This window comes from Thermobia domestica, chromosome 4 (assembly GCF_964235325.1).
Source record: "Thermobia domestica chromosome 4, izTheDome1.hap1.1, whole genome shotgun sequence".
Classification (NCBI taxonomy): domain Eukaryota; kingdom Metazoa; phylum Arthropoda; class Insecta; order Zygentoma; family Lepismatidae; genus Thermobia; species Thermobia domestica.
Window position 1 is genome coordinate 309,617,040 of NC_137457.1, and position 15,563 is coordinate 309,632,602.

The window sequence follows — 15,563 nt, forward strand, 5'->3', positions numbered from 1 at the left end:
ATCAGATAGAACATTCATTCTATCAGCAAAATTATATAATAGAATAATATTAACGTTATAATCAAATGTTTATAACCTCTTATACATTTGTCACTTCCGCTATTTCACTCAAATTGATGTGTAACATATGTACGAGTATTTTACATGAGCTTGATTTTTAAACGACAATATTCGCAATGATGGTTTTAACAATATTTCTTTTTCGAACACAGGCTTTTTAGAGAAAGAAGAGCAAAGTGCTAAATTTGGTTATTAAAAATGATAATCTGTTAGTCAATTTTTTAAAATTATGGTTTCCACATGCTTTATAGGCATTTCTGCTCCTTTAGTGAGTTTGTGCATTATCAATTTCATCATTTATGTGGAACAACCTTCCGAAAGATATTTGAAATATATAAGTCCACAAATTGTTATTAAATACTTTTGGATAATCAACCTTCAAATAAATTCTGGATTAAACGTAGAAAAGGAATTCATTTTGGTAAAAATCAATAATAGGAGAACTAAGAAGAATAACAAGAACGCAATAAAAAAAATAACAAGAGTAACTGAAAACAATATCTATGAAAGACTACATGTACTTGCTGTAAGTAAACCAAAATTCGTTAAAAAATTCATTTCTGTAATAACGAGAGCTTGGACGGTTACCTATGCTAGTTCTAGTACATTATCCTAATAGGCCTTGCTCGCGGGTGTCTCTTCACTGTATGAGGCGCGAGTTCGATTAAAGATAGGAGAACATGAAACGCATTGCAGTTGCTATCTCTCATCTGAAACTGTATTTCGTCCTATATAGCCTCGCGTTGGACACAGGACGTATACATAAATCAACCAATTACATCCACAGTAGAGTAAATACATTTGTGTATAGGTAAAATTAGTAAGATTTGTCACTATAGAGGCCGTTGCTCACGTCTCTAAAGTTTGCCAAATGAGGGTTTACTTAAAGAAAAACTTATACTATTATCTTTTGCAAAGTGTACACTTGGATTGCTTTTTATACTAATTTGGGTGGATTTTCCATTGAATCCATCGGATCACGAGAAAAATTAACTCAATGTTTGATATACGTAAATTTTTGTATGCATTTCAAATGTTTTTTATCACAAGAAGTTCTTTGAATATAGTCTGTAAATACTACTTAATCTTAAATAAACATTTTTACTTGGTAAACTTGTGGTTCGTTACTAATATAATTATGCCAATAAGAATACATGTAGTTAATTACACATTTGAAATATAGTTTCAGTGCATCACCAATTCTGTCTGGTTATTAAGGAGTTTGATTTGCTAAAATTCCTATATATGTTTAGTCTTTGTTCGTCCGAGAGACGAAAAATCTCGAAGAACTATTTGACGGATCACTATGAGTTTTGCTAGATTGTAGAGGATTAAAATTAGGAAGATGGAGATGATATTCAAACTGGAAGTGATAGAAATCAACGATTGCTCGTTTCAGTGGAGATTCTCATAAAGCAAAAATATAGAGCAAAAAATTATAGATAGTGAGAAACTGTTTCTTTGAATCAATTAAGCGTCGTAGAAATATATTTAATAACCATCATCATTTCTACTAAAAGCGGAGTTAGAGCAAGCTTCTACAAATTACGGTTTCAATATTGATCTACATAGAACAAAACAATTAGAGATAGCAGAAACATTTTATTCAGAATCGATTTAGGGTTACAAAAATAATTACTAACATCCATCTTGTGTTTTTATTTCAACTCGGAGTGAAATCAACTACTTCAGTTTTTATGTTGACCGCTATTGAGTAAAACTAGTAGTAGATAGCTAGACGTGATTTTCTGCAGTCAATTAAGCGTCCTAAGGACATTTCGAATCTCCACTCTTATCTTTCTACAAAATCTGGAAGTGGAGATATCTACTACCACTTCCGATTTCAATATTAATTGAGGAGTCAACATGCCATTCAAACGAAACACATTCATATTTTGTACACATGACCTTGTCGCTTTATTGTCTTTAGAAAGTACCTGCGTATGTATGAAACAAGGTTTTTTCCTTATTCAACACGTGCTTCATCAGTATCTAGTATGAAGAGCGAAAGATATATTTTAAAGTAGTAATCAAGTTGGTTACATGACAATATAGTATTGAAGAAAGTCAAATTGAGTCGATCAGCATTTGTTCCATGTTGACGCGATAACTAAAGGCGTCTATTCTGTATTTTTATCTCAATGCGGTCAGTGTTTTTCCCCATGATGCTAACGTCTCAATAACATACAGCCAGAAAAACACTTCTTGTTTGCGAAGCAGAGATTGGAATTTTTATGTTGTTTATAAATATATTTCCAAACTGTGCAGCGTTCACTCGTAATTTTAGACGTCGGAAGTGTAGATTTGGTTCAGCGATTGTAAAATCACAAGGGTGTCTGAAAATTCGGCTTTCCACTATACATTTTATGAAAACAATGAATATCGCTTATTTACTAATTCAAAATTTTTAGGAAAGTAGACTTCATCATAACTCTAGGTAGTACTTTATAGACCTTAAGTTATAGGACTTCACCTAAGAGGATTTCATAGCTATATCTCATAATTTGCATTTTAGATATTAGGAGGGTTATCTTGGCCTGGTTTCTTGTGTATGATATCTAACTTTCAAATATTTCTATGGATTTATCATTTATATTACTTAAGTTACATTGAATAACATTTCTTTTACACAATGATAAAATGCTGCTTGTGAGTAGAATGTTATGAAAACGTATACTTACGTATTCAAAAAAAGTTGAAGTGTACCTTTTTATATCTTAGGCCATACCGCGTACAGGTTGTCATAATATTTCATCTAAGATTACATGAATGTTACATCTTCATATCTAGTGTCTTACGTTTCGGAACGGACACCTTGGGCCACGAAAGACACTTATCTTTCAAATACATCATTGAATCCTGTATATTTATTACCTAATTAAATATATTGTAAATTATGATAATATTCGCAAATTAAAAGTCGAAAGTGGGATCCTTTTCCAAATTATTATTTCTAGTAAATTTATAACCATATTGTATATGATGGATCGCTCCAATTTTCAGAGGTTTGTATTCTGGTCCTACACAGCATCTACCTTTTATTTTCTGACAATTTCTGAAGTTAACAGGCACCGATGAATTCCTACTCGAAATTTGAGAGAGATGCATTAATCTACCGTCCTATTGAAGAGACCAAGATACCATTCATAAGACCATGTGCCGTGCTAAAACCTACTTTCCACAAAACCTTCCTAATTAGTATTTTTAACCAATTTTATCCTTTCCAAAATTTATTTTGACAATGCAGACCTCCGGAAGAGGAACTCCAAGTTTTTTGTTCAATAGTCAGCCAGAATGAAGGCTTGAAATTCTAACATACCTTTAAGGTTTTGCTAGTGCATCTTATAGATTTAAATGTTTTGAATAAAACCCCATTTGAGTACTACTGATATAATATATTACTGTAGTAGAGCTGACTCACTTAGGTGACGGGTAAGAATGTTGATCGATATGGTAACAATAGTTAGCTAAAAGCGATGGTTTTGAATAATTCTGAAACAAGCTGTGGAGATTGTATATTTAACGAACATGTAGCTAAGTAATGTTTTTCGAAAGAAAATAATTTAACAGTTTGCTTAATGGAAACTTTTTTTCTAATTTTTTTATTGATGAAGCATATCCGTACATTCTAACGGAGAATGTCAGGAGAAGCAAACACTTGGATAATGCATTACTTTGGAAGTCTTAATGTAATAGTAATGTTCGGATTACAGCAATGAAGAGGATTATTTATATTGCATCTTCAGTTTCCCAACAATCTATAGTGATGTTTCAAACTTATATTTTGTCTTTTACAAAGTCGCTTTTCCTAATTTCGTTTGTTACAAACTATATTCTGATAAGTAATTCGCTGTTGCTTTACTAATTAAAGTGTTCTGTGTGAGAGATATTGTGGTGAAATAATCGCGTATGCAGTGGTGAAAATGATTGAACAACACTCAATAAGAATTTGCGGAACACAGAATTTCTACACAACTGCATGAGAGTTCATAGTAATCGCAAATCTCGTATAAAAGCATTCAAGAAATATAGTGCTCACTCATATTTTTGGCACAAGTGACACGACCGACCTCAGAAATAGCTATTTGCTTGAAACCGGTCCTAGAGATTGATATTTTCCTTCAGTATTCCATGCTTCCTATAGACCTTACTGAATGCTCTTTGGAGAGACCGTGTTTGAATCCAGATCCTGCCCCATTTGGTATCACAAGGCTCGGCAGGAATTAGGTATAGATTCTAAGAAACTAGGGAAGAACTCGCATACCGAGCAGATCAACTTGTGTGGCATGGGAGCAAGTTAGGCTGTTTTAAAATGATGTCCAAGTGCGGAGTAGTCGTATGTGAATGAAGACCGGAGACTAGCAAGATATGTAGTTTCTTGCCCAATACCGAAATTTCAAACGTGTTGTATAGTTAATGTTTAGAAATGCTGAAGTTTGTTGGCTGTCTATGAAACGCACAACGGTCGTCAGCATATCATCATTCATACGATTGTTGTACAGCAAGTTAAATAGACCTTGAAATTTCCTGCTTGTTTGCACGTTTACTGATATGCATACCGCCAGTTAAAAAAATATTGTCATTGCAGAATACCATTAGCTTCCATTCGGCTCACCAATTGAGCTTTCTCCGGACAACAACAAGTAGGTTCCTGGCTATAAAATGGCTTCATAGATAAACGTGCGATAGGAGGGAGGAACGGCCCAAATTATCCTTCTCTTCATCCGATCACCATATGATGTAACAGATTCCAATCGTTCGTGGAAACGTATTCTTCTCATCTTGTACATCAGTGAATCACGGCTAATGCCAGTGACTTTCGGGAACATCCATGAAGGCCTTACTAAGCTCTATTATACCACAAGGCTTGATTTTTACAAGAACGTGCTGAAACTTCGTCTTGTTACTGAAGAGAAAAACTGGTCCACAATCAACAATTCGTGTACCTTTTTGTGTACAAGTAGCTAACACTTACTACCTTGCGATCTCTGGCTTGATCAACTTGGTTACTTGTTTAAATTTTATTAAAATTAGATTATTTTTACATTGTGTTCTAAAATAATTTTCCGCCAGTGTATATGCACTTGTAATGACGAAGACTCTGAGGGGCAATTGTTGACATACAAGAAAAGTGGAATCCATTCAGGAATAGTAGCCAGCTTCTGTTATTAAACTTCTAAAAATAGTATGATAGAAGCTTCTCTTTTGCAACAACATTCCTCAGAATATAATGTACTATTTCAGGATATGTCTAGTTCTATGTATATTTCAAGATAAATTGTGCGAAAATAATCCTCAAGCTTTCAAATATAATATATCTTGTTTATTTTGGTGACGCTGAATCAGTAACCAATATTTAAAATATAATATAATTAGTGCCCTATATAGTGATTATGGTATTTCATTAAATTCGTATTAACACTGCAATATGTAAATGGAAATTTTTGCCATAACCAGAATTCATATTATATATTCATGCCTGTTTTCTCTTTCCTTCCTTTGTAGACAAAATATTACAGCAACTATATAATTACATGAGATTGCTTTCGGAGCTTACATGTTAAGGAAAACAAATAAAACCTCTTACTCATATTACCAGTGTGGTAGATGTTTTCATGAAAAGGGCAATTTAAGAAAACACATGACTATTCATACAAATGAAAAGCCGTATTCTTGTACTAAATGTGGCTAGTTATTTCGCCGAAAGGACAGTTTAATAAGCCATACCGCAATACATTCAGATGAAACACCATACACTTGAACAGTATGTGGTGATACCTTTCGTCGAAAGAATTACCTGGAGACACACATGGTAGTTCACAGAATGAGTACCCTTACAAGTGTGATCAATGCAATAAACTGTTTCGTCGTAAAGGTTACCTTAAAAATCACGTACTCATTCATTTGTATGCAAAATCATATACTTGTAAAAGCTGCGGTAATTATTTTCGTCGTAAACATCATTTAACAGGTCATGTGATAACCCACACAGCTGAAAGGCCTTACACTTGCAACCAGTATAAGAAGTCCTTTCGTTATAAGAAATACCTTGAAATAAACATGCTTCAACATCACACATGCTTGAAATACACATGAGGTGAAAAAACGCATTCCTGTGAAAAATGTGGGTCGCGCTTTCGTCAAAAAACAGATTTGAGGATCCACATGCTTACCCATTTGAATGTAAATCCTGTCATTTGTGACTTTCGTGGAAAAACATATTCTAGGAAATCAAAACTAGAATAACACATTTTCATTCATATTAATTTTAAACCGTACAGTTGTGAGCAGTGTAGGAAAAAGTTCCGTAGGAGAAGTCACTTAAACTATCATTTATCTAACCAACAAAATGAACTCCTTTGTTGTTTGAGGGTGGTAAAAAATTTCACCACTGACGCTCTTTAAAATCTCATATGGCTTTACACGCAAAGGTAATTCAGTATACTTGTGAGAAATGCGGAAAATCATTTCGGCAGAAACCTCATATAGAGAAACATATATTATGCCATATTGGGGTAAAGCCTTACCAATGTAAAACATGTTGAAATTACTTTCGGGATAAGCGTACTTTGACTTCACACATGAGAACACACACAGGTGAAAAACCTTATTCATGTAAAAAATGTGGTAATGTGTTTCGTCAGAAGGGAACTTTGAAAATACATATGAGAAGACATACAGGTGAGAAACCATATAAATGTTTCGAATGCAATAGATCTTTTCATCAGAAATCTAGTTTAAAGTACCACATATTAAAGCGTATGTCATAATAATGTCCATTTAATACATTTATCGTAACTTTCAATGCTAAAAAAAATTACTTTACAGATGAAGAACTTACTGTTCATAATAAACTAGGGTATCGTGTACAAAATAACTGAAAAATAATTTGACTCGAAAAGAAAATTACTCTTTGGAACGAAATTCTGCTATACCTACTCAACAGTTGAAAAACTGAAATGAATTATAAAAACTAGATGCTGGGAATATACATGAGCTTATTCATAAAGTGTTAAGTGACAAAAATCTTAAAGAAAATTTTCAAAACTTATTTTCCTTAAAAAAAATCATACAAGAGGAGAACATTACCAGAAGGTGACATGTTAATACTGCATAGAGTAACTATACATTTGAAGGAAATGCAAGTAATATAATGTACAACAGTAAGGAGTTATGAGACGCATTTACTAGCATATATATGTGGAAAGTCACATACTTCCAAGAAGGTCCACAAGGGTTGACTTGTAAATTACATAATAATAATAATAATAGTAATAATAATAATGGTGGTGGATTATTTAATCGAACTGATGATAGCATGTTAAGCGTCATTCACATATCAGTGAGTCAAAACTTTTGCAATTTCAAAGTTACATTTTGTGGGTATCGTGCTATTCATTAGAAATATGTTGTGAAATAACGAATGTAAATCCTATGTCCAAAATGAGAGATTATTCTAAATTAATAAACATTTGATTTAAACTTGTTTATTCGTATTCTTAAGGTTGTCTCCCTATTTCTTAAATAACTATGCTTATCGTATGAGTTCTCCTTTCTGTGAGGATCGAAATTATTGTGTTGTACAGTTCCAGATTATACTCTCAGCAGAAATGTATATTTAACAGTACGTTGACATTTTAGATCCAGTTTCGTATATTCTGTTTTATATGTATGTTAATATAAAAAAATCAACATTGAACTATATATGTATTTTTTGCGTGCAGTAAAGTGTTTTGAAGATTAATTCTACAGAAATTAGATCATACTTTTTAAGTATGTTTACCATCTATTACGTTATATTAACAGTTCCAAAAATGGAACAAAAATTTTAACTATATGAATCGCCATAAGATAATTGTTTCCGGACAAAAACTCCGTAGACACAAACATAACTTGAAGTATCAGACTGAGGAAACCTACTATGCGCAGTTCGATGTGAAAGTGGAAACTTGGAATGTTAGCCTCATGAGGTAAATAGCTCTACAAATTTAGCGATAAGACCGCAGAATGTCCTTAAAATAACCTGTAAAATTTGAGATAATAGACATAATCAAGTAAAGATGGTTCCCATCAAATTTCAGGAGCTGCTAATTAGATATGGTGAGTCAGAGATGTCATTCACCTACAAAACGACTGCTAAAAATATTGAAAACAGCAACAAAAGGACAACTCTCTCGTGCCATTTTTTGTCCTTTTGCTGTCACTGAGTCACAAGCTTCAAACACACTTGTATTTTGATTTTAGTAGTTTTCAACTGATTTTAAAACTTTTAATTCAAAACGAACGTTTCTAGTTCCCTTTCCACCATTATCAGAAAAGCCACAGCATTTTTTAGGTAGAAAAAATGGAGGAAACATTATCCGCTATCCGCACAGAAGAGAGATGTATATCCGCAAATACCCATTTTGATGCGGGTATCCGCATCCTCGCAGACCTCTAACAATAAGATATGATATAAAAAGAAATGAGTTGATCAGTACGAATCTCTATAACTACTTTTGGGCCACCCTGTATTTTTTTACAATTAATTTTGCAACAAAGTTAACGATACAAAAAACCAACTATAATCTTAATTACAGGAAAATGCTCTGAATAGAAGATACCATGCTAGAATAATATCATATTTACATAACAGATTATATATACTGTTCTAATTCTCTTGTACTTCGGTGGGTCACCAGGACGGACTACAAACCAGAAATGCCTCTTAACACAACAGACCAAAGAAAGTACGTAAGGAATAGCAAGTTTAATAAAAAGAGATCAATTAAATTAATCAAAAATATGATTAGTTAAAGCAAGTATATATACTATAGAGAAGGAAAAGGTTCAATACTTAAGTTTCCTGTTGAGTCACGTCGGGCATATGATTGATTAATTTGTCTAATGCCGACACAAAGTTACAATTACCAAACCAACACCCTTAATAATGCCTTCACTTAAATATTTTCAATCGAGCATCATCTTGAATAATGAATTATATTACCTTCACACAAAATATAGCACTAACTAACAACACATACTACTAGGTGCTGCTAACGAAGAAAAATTGCTCCCGTAGGCCAAGTAGATTTCATGGCTTCTAACCTGGTCATCGATGACAAGGGGCTAGAAACCATGAAAATTCCCACCCGAGGGAAGTACAATTGAAGCTTGCGTAGATACAAGTATGCCAAGGAGCAAAAGTTCATAATTCCATCTTGAAATATTTAGCAAAAAAACTAAAGAAAAATTACAATGTAATAAATTGAATTTGTAACAGAATAATAACGTAAAGATGGAAGATCATACGTCACACCCTCACCCAGCACAACAAAGAAATTGAGATTTTTTTTATATAACCCAAGACGATAATAGCATTTGTTCGATTCAGAGAATCTAAATATCTTGTTAGTGAAAACTCAAAGACTCACACTCCATGCATTCTATTCCCAAAATAATCCAACCCTTATAAAAATAACCCATTTCATTCATACTAAAACAGTCATACCAGGAAATGATATTAGTGTGCAAAAGATAATACGTAAATATTAAATATAATAAACATATATATAAATAATAAAGATAATCACTAATTTATCGTATAGAAAGGAACAGTCCTCACAAAAATAAATACTTTAGAACAAATTTTCTTAATAATAATAATAATAATAAAACTCTTTATTGAGGGCAAGGTTCAGCCAAGGCTGCTCTAGCACCTAACTCTTAGTACCTTAATAATCACTTTATATTACAATAAACAATAACAAAGTACCATATCGCTGATCAGAAATTTTCCAAACATTGGATAACAATAACAGTAATAATAAATAGAAATGACGTCAAATTCTTTTATATTCTGTTTTACTTGAAGAAGGAGATCTCCAAATCAGGTACCTCGACGAAGAAAACGGAATGGAAGATCAGAAGGAAGAGAGGAAGCCTCCTGAAGAAAAGGAAAAAAAAAACAGTATGGTGCAACAAATAAATGCATGCATATAAAAAATGACTAGAATATTAATAGAAACATATATATATATATATAATTATAAAAAGTCATAAGTTGAGCTAAATTAACATGTGCATTTTTACTATGGCTAAAACAGTGACTACAGGCCTTATTACATACAAAGGTTATAATGTATACAATGCCACATAGATATGATTTGGCCAGGTGGTTATGTGTGAACAAAGAAGTGTATAAACTAGCAAAACACTTCAAAACCTTTGTGTTGTGGAGATAAGTGTCCTAGATATGAAATTATACACTTCACACGGACTACACCTAAATAGGTTTGGGAAGAATTCGTTTGTGCAGAAATAATAAAGACTGTGTACGAGATAGGGTGTAGTAAACACAACCATGCAATACCGTTGTACTGGGACATATTGGTACACACCAAGGAACATAAAGTACGAAACGAACATTTTTAGCGGTGAACACAAGAATAACCTTGGAAACATAAAACTCGGTAGATATCAATGCGGTAAAAGAATAAACTAAATCACCTTAACGTATTTCATCACAATGTGCAGGGTCTTGGCAATAAGCAGGATTTTATGAATGTGTTAATTGAGGCAGTATTATCAACTACATATGTTATTTGCAACACGAAGTATTGGTTAAGCTGTACTGATATTCAATCTGTAAAATTAAAAGGTTTTGTTTTGGTAAGTCATTATTCAAGCAGTTTGGAGCATGGAGCAGTTTGTATATTCGTTCATAAGAAGTTAAATACTGATGAAATTGATGTATCGATGTTCAATCTGGAACTTCACTTTCAAATATTTATAGATCTAATTCGGGTAACTTACGGTATTTTTTTTTTTTAGAAATCTTGAAATTTTTGACCATCTGTGCAAAGGATACAGTATAATCATTTTGTATGATGACATAAATATAAATTGGATGGTTACACTAAATGAAGTTAATAGGTTTTGTAAATCTGTCTTAACTTTAATCTAAAAGCTGTTGTTAATAAGCCTACCCGATATGGAGAATCAGCATTTGACCAAGTAGTAGTAACCAGAGAGTGTCGTAACCATAAACTTCAACCGCCTTATGCAAAGTCGTTTTGACGTTTTATTAGCGTCATACTAAAGGTCTGACTACTGCAGGAAACATATGTGAGTCAAACTCTTTAGAATGGCACTAATCACGCGTAAGAAGGACTCTGCATTTAATTAAGTATGCTAAATTGCTTAATCATACAAATGTTTCTGATGTATTCAGAAATTACGTTGAAAAGTATAGGCAAACATATAAGAAAGTTATTAATACAGCAAAGCTAATGCATAATTCGAAAATGATTAATAATTCTAGAAATAAAAACTATCTGCAATATTATTCACCAGTCGGTACGGACAAATAAAAGTGATATTGATAATTTTAATCACATCATTTTTGACAATAAAAGAATTACAAACCCTGTTGAAATTGCAAGTAAATTTAATAACTATTTTATAACTTCTCCTCAGTTCTTGGTGCTCTATCCCACCAAGCTGGTACAATTGGTTCTTCAAATATACCTTTTTATCCAAAATATATATTTATTACCCTAGTAACTATTGATGAAATATTAGCTATTATAAGAAAGATGAGAAATACCAGTTCTGCAGGTCCTGATGAAGTACTGTCCACTATTATAAAACAATCTGCTTCGATAACAGCACCCCACCTGACTAATGTAATAAATTTTTCCCAAGAATCAGGATGTTTCCCACAGCGGTTAAAAGTGCCTAAAGTGATTCCCTTGTTCAAAAAAGGTAGTCGTTACATAATTAAGAATTATCGCCCTATTTCAGTTGTGTCTGTATTTTAAAAAAAATTTCAGACGGTAATGTCAAATAGGTAAGGAATTACTTACATTTCAATAATCTAATATCATCATTACAACTTGAGTTTTTAATTGGGAAATCTACTGGTTCTGCGATTTTCGATTTTCTTAGTACTGTTATGCACGCGATAAATAATAAAAATGGGCAATTGGACCCTTTGTTGATCTTACTAAGGCATTTTACACGGTAAATCATGATCTCTTACTTTTAAAATTATGCTTTTATGGTATAAGAGGAACTGCCAATAAATGGATAATCTTACTTCAAGGATAGGTATCCAATACTTCAAATTACGAACGAAAATAAGAGCAAAATTCAGAAGTTTAGTAGTTATAAAGTACAATAATAACTGGTGTACCTCAAGGATCAGTGCTTGGTCCATTGCTCTTTCTTATATACATTGATGATTTGACACAAGAAATGTTGCCTAATAAATGTTTTATTTGCTGATGACACCACAGGCTTTAGTTTCAAGTACTATGCAAAATTCCATTCTTTAATAAATTACGGTATTATTTTTTTTGGGTTATTCTATTGAATGTATGAGCACGTTTTGCTTACAAAAGAAAGCACTAATGGTTGTGTTTCGATTGTCACCAAAGTCTTCTTACAAGCCCATCTTTCGAGGACAAAAAATATTATTGTTACCTTGTGTGTATCTGTTTAAAATTATCTTGTTTACCGTAAGTAACAAACACTTATTTATTGAAAACAGTAACGTCCATAAATTCAATACTCAATTCGTTAATAATTTGCATTTCATATCCCAAAATTTTTCTTTTTTTCAAAAACGCGTACAAAAATATTCAATGTTACCTGACTTTCTAAAGCAAAATAAATCATATACTACGGTGAAACCTGTCAACTTGGCCACCTCTCTAAGTTGGCCACCTGCTTATCTTGTCCTAGTTCGTCTTGAACCTGCATTTTCCCATAAGACATTCGTTACTTACTACTCTATAAGTTGGCCACCTGTCTATCTTGGAAGTTGGCCACACTGAAGCAATGTTTACCCTATGATGATAATGATAAATTTACCTGCGTATCTTGGCCACGAAAAATACAGTTTTGTTATTTTTCTTAATTCTTTCGAATTCCCATATGAGATGCAGATGTTCTGTATTTGTGAGTGGACACAAAGAAGCATAGATTCGCACGATTTGTTCTTGGAGGTCAATGGCCAGAACACTACCCTCATAAAAGGGTGGTGAAGGAAGATGTGAATAAGACAAAGCACGTGCAGGAATTCAGGAAATGGTTGTACGTATTTGTTTACCCTGTCTGTTTTGGTAAAACCATTAGCGATATCGGCTATATGAAGCTTTAGTAATTCCGGAAAATTCTCAAGGTTAAAGCTCAATTGTCATTTATTGGCACCTGACTGCATGTCAAAAGGTAGCGGAGGTTTTAAGATATGAATTCCCTCAAGATTTTCTCAAAACATCTTTTGCTCCGAAGGAAACACTTCTATGTCATTAACAAGAGGTAGTGAACTACAATATTAGAATGTGCATATCTGCCAAAAAGAATAAAGCAAATATGTCTAGAATGAACCACCATTCAGTAACAACTGAAAAGAAGTCATATAAATTGCATATGAATTTCTCAATGTATAACTTAGCTTTTCTTGTTTTCAATCTGAATAACTCAGTGTGCTATAATATCAATTTCAATAAACTGCGTACATACACTTCTATTTCATGGTTGTTTGTGTTATTGTGTTTTCAATCCGAATAATCTAATGTACCAGACTAGTTTTCAGGAAGAGAAAGGTATCCATATATAATAAACATACTATCAAGAGCGCCGATCCTGGGGGGACCGAGGGGGACCCTCTCATAGCTCATGTGGCCCCTATTTTATTTATGAGTATACAATATTTGGTATAATTTGAGTGCAATTTGTCTTAAAATCTTCATATATATACCTTCTGCATCTGGATGCCCCCCCCCCCAAATTTACAGAGAAATCGGCGCTCTCGCATACTATAGTAATATTTTGTAGTACTTATATTTTTATGATTACTCTATATACATTATTTATAAGTAGCTGTCGTGCCACTGCTTATTAAAATTTTACAATCAAGTAATACTAGAAATCCTATTCTAAAAATACACAAATCAATTATTTTCTGTAAGTTGGCCACCTGTCTAAGTTGGCCACTTTTCGATGAAACCATTGGTGGCCAACATAGACAGGTTTCACTGTATTTTTAAATCTGATCTTCACAAGTTCTTAGTAGATAAGTGTTACTACTTGGTAAATGAGTTGTTTTGAAGACAATGTATAAATGTCTTTTGTTAACCCGCGTCAGGTACCATGGGGCAGTACATTTTCGTACTTTTTTTTCGATTTTCAAATTGGTCCGGCGATACAGCACTAATGCCCTAGGATCTACTCTCTAGAGCATGGGTGGCTTTAGTTTCAAAAGAGACTGATGAAAACCACTTGCCACAATTTTCTTTACTACAAACTATCCATAGTATAGCGATAGTATAGTGATATCAACCTACATAGAGATTATGGTATTACGGAAAAAATGCAGAAGAGTATCGAAACAAATGAAATGAAATCTTTGAGTTTTACGTCCCACAGTTACGCTGCCTAGCCTAAAGGAGACGGTGATTATGAGAAATGAATGAAATGGTGGAATGAAAAAAGTGGAAGGAAACAGAAGAACCCCGAGGAAAGCCACACACACGGTGTTTGCCCACCACAAAGTTCACTTGGGGGGAGCAGGGTTTGAACCCGGGACCCCACGCACCAGAGGTGAACGCTCTACCACTGAACCACCGCGCCCCTACCATCGAAACGAATCGTACATATGTGGTTTCATCATGCTATTTTATAGTCCCAATAAATATATTCACAATTTTGATCTCCAAAGGCCCAATAGATTTTTGACAACCTGGTATTAACAACAAATATCACTGTATATATGTTACGAAACACTCCTCTCTAATTTTATGATATACGGATCCAAGGGGGCCTACAGGGGCTTTAGTCCCCTTGACGCTCAGTGGATACAGTGGATAAAATGGGCTTCAATCCTGCTTTGCACTGGATAAAGCTGCAAACTATGGTTTAGCTCCTCCCTTGATTATATCCTGGATCCTCCACTGATGGTGCCTTCCATTCCAACTCAGGCAAAAAAATATAAAATTGTACCATCACCATCTCAGATATTGTTGAAACTTTTTTTATAGCAACTAGACATGTTTTTAAGAGACCCATATTTTTTTGTTTTGTCGAAAAAAATTTTCCCGCCAAGTAATGGGCCATCAAAGACGGGGAGTACAATTTATGAATTGTAGAAGACATGGAAAATGGTCAATTTCGGAGCCTCACCATTCGGCTATGGAGACAGGTAGAGTTATAATTCTTGTTGTGGTATGTACATAGGGATATAAATAAACTATATTTTATTATAGTTTGGTTTGCGCATGCGTATCTTTTTGTACATAAATTAACAAATGAACGTTAATTTATCTGAAAAGTCGAAGTTTGCGAATTTTTTTTGAGCACTTCCGGTTCGAATTTTAAAATTCTGTCTTCACGGTTGGTAAGACCTAGTTATCCCCTTTCCGAAAAAAATTGTGTATCGCTTCTGTGGTCAACCGTTTTGTCGCAAAAAATTCGAGAAATTGTAAAATTTTCAAAAATCGCCATTTTTGGGCGCCATTTTC

General features: G+C 33.4%; 1 protein-coding gene across 2 annotated transcripts in view; it reads left to right on the forward strand.

Annotated features, from left to right (window-relative positions):
• LOC145684289 (uncharacterized) overlaps nucleotides 1–15,563 on the forward strand; it is a 106,848-nt gene that overhangs the window by 65,123 nt on the left and 26,162 nt on the right. The window contains exon 2 of one of the 2 annotated variants that reach the window (XM_081756449.1): nucleotides 5,566–7,504. The exons of the other annotated variant lie outside the window; for it this stretch is intronic. Within the exon in view, the coding sequence (XP_081612575.1) occupies nucleotides 5,566–5,590 (25 nt within the window). The 3' untranslated portion in view covers nucleotides 5,591–7,504. Of the gene's footprint in view, nucleotides 1–5,565; nucleotides 7,505–15,563 lie in introns of those variants that run through there. 2 annotated transcript variants of the gene reach the window in all.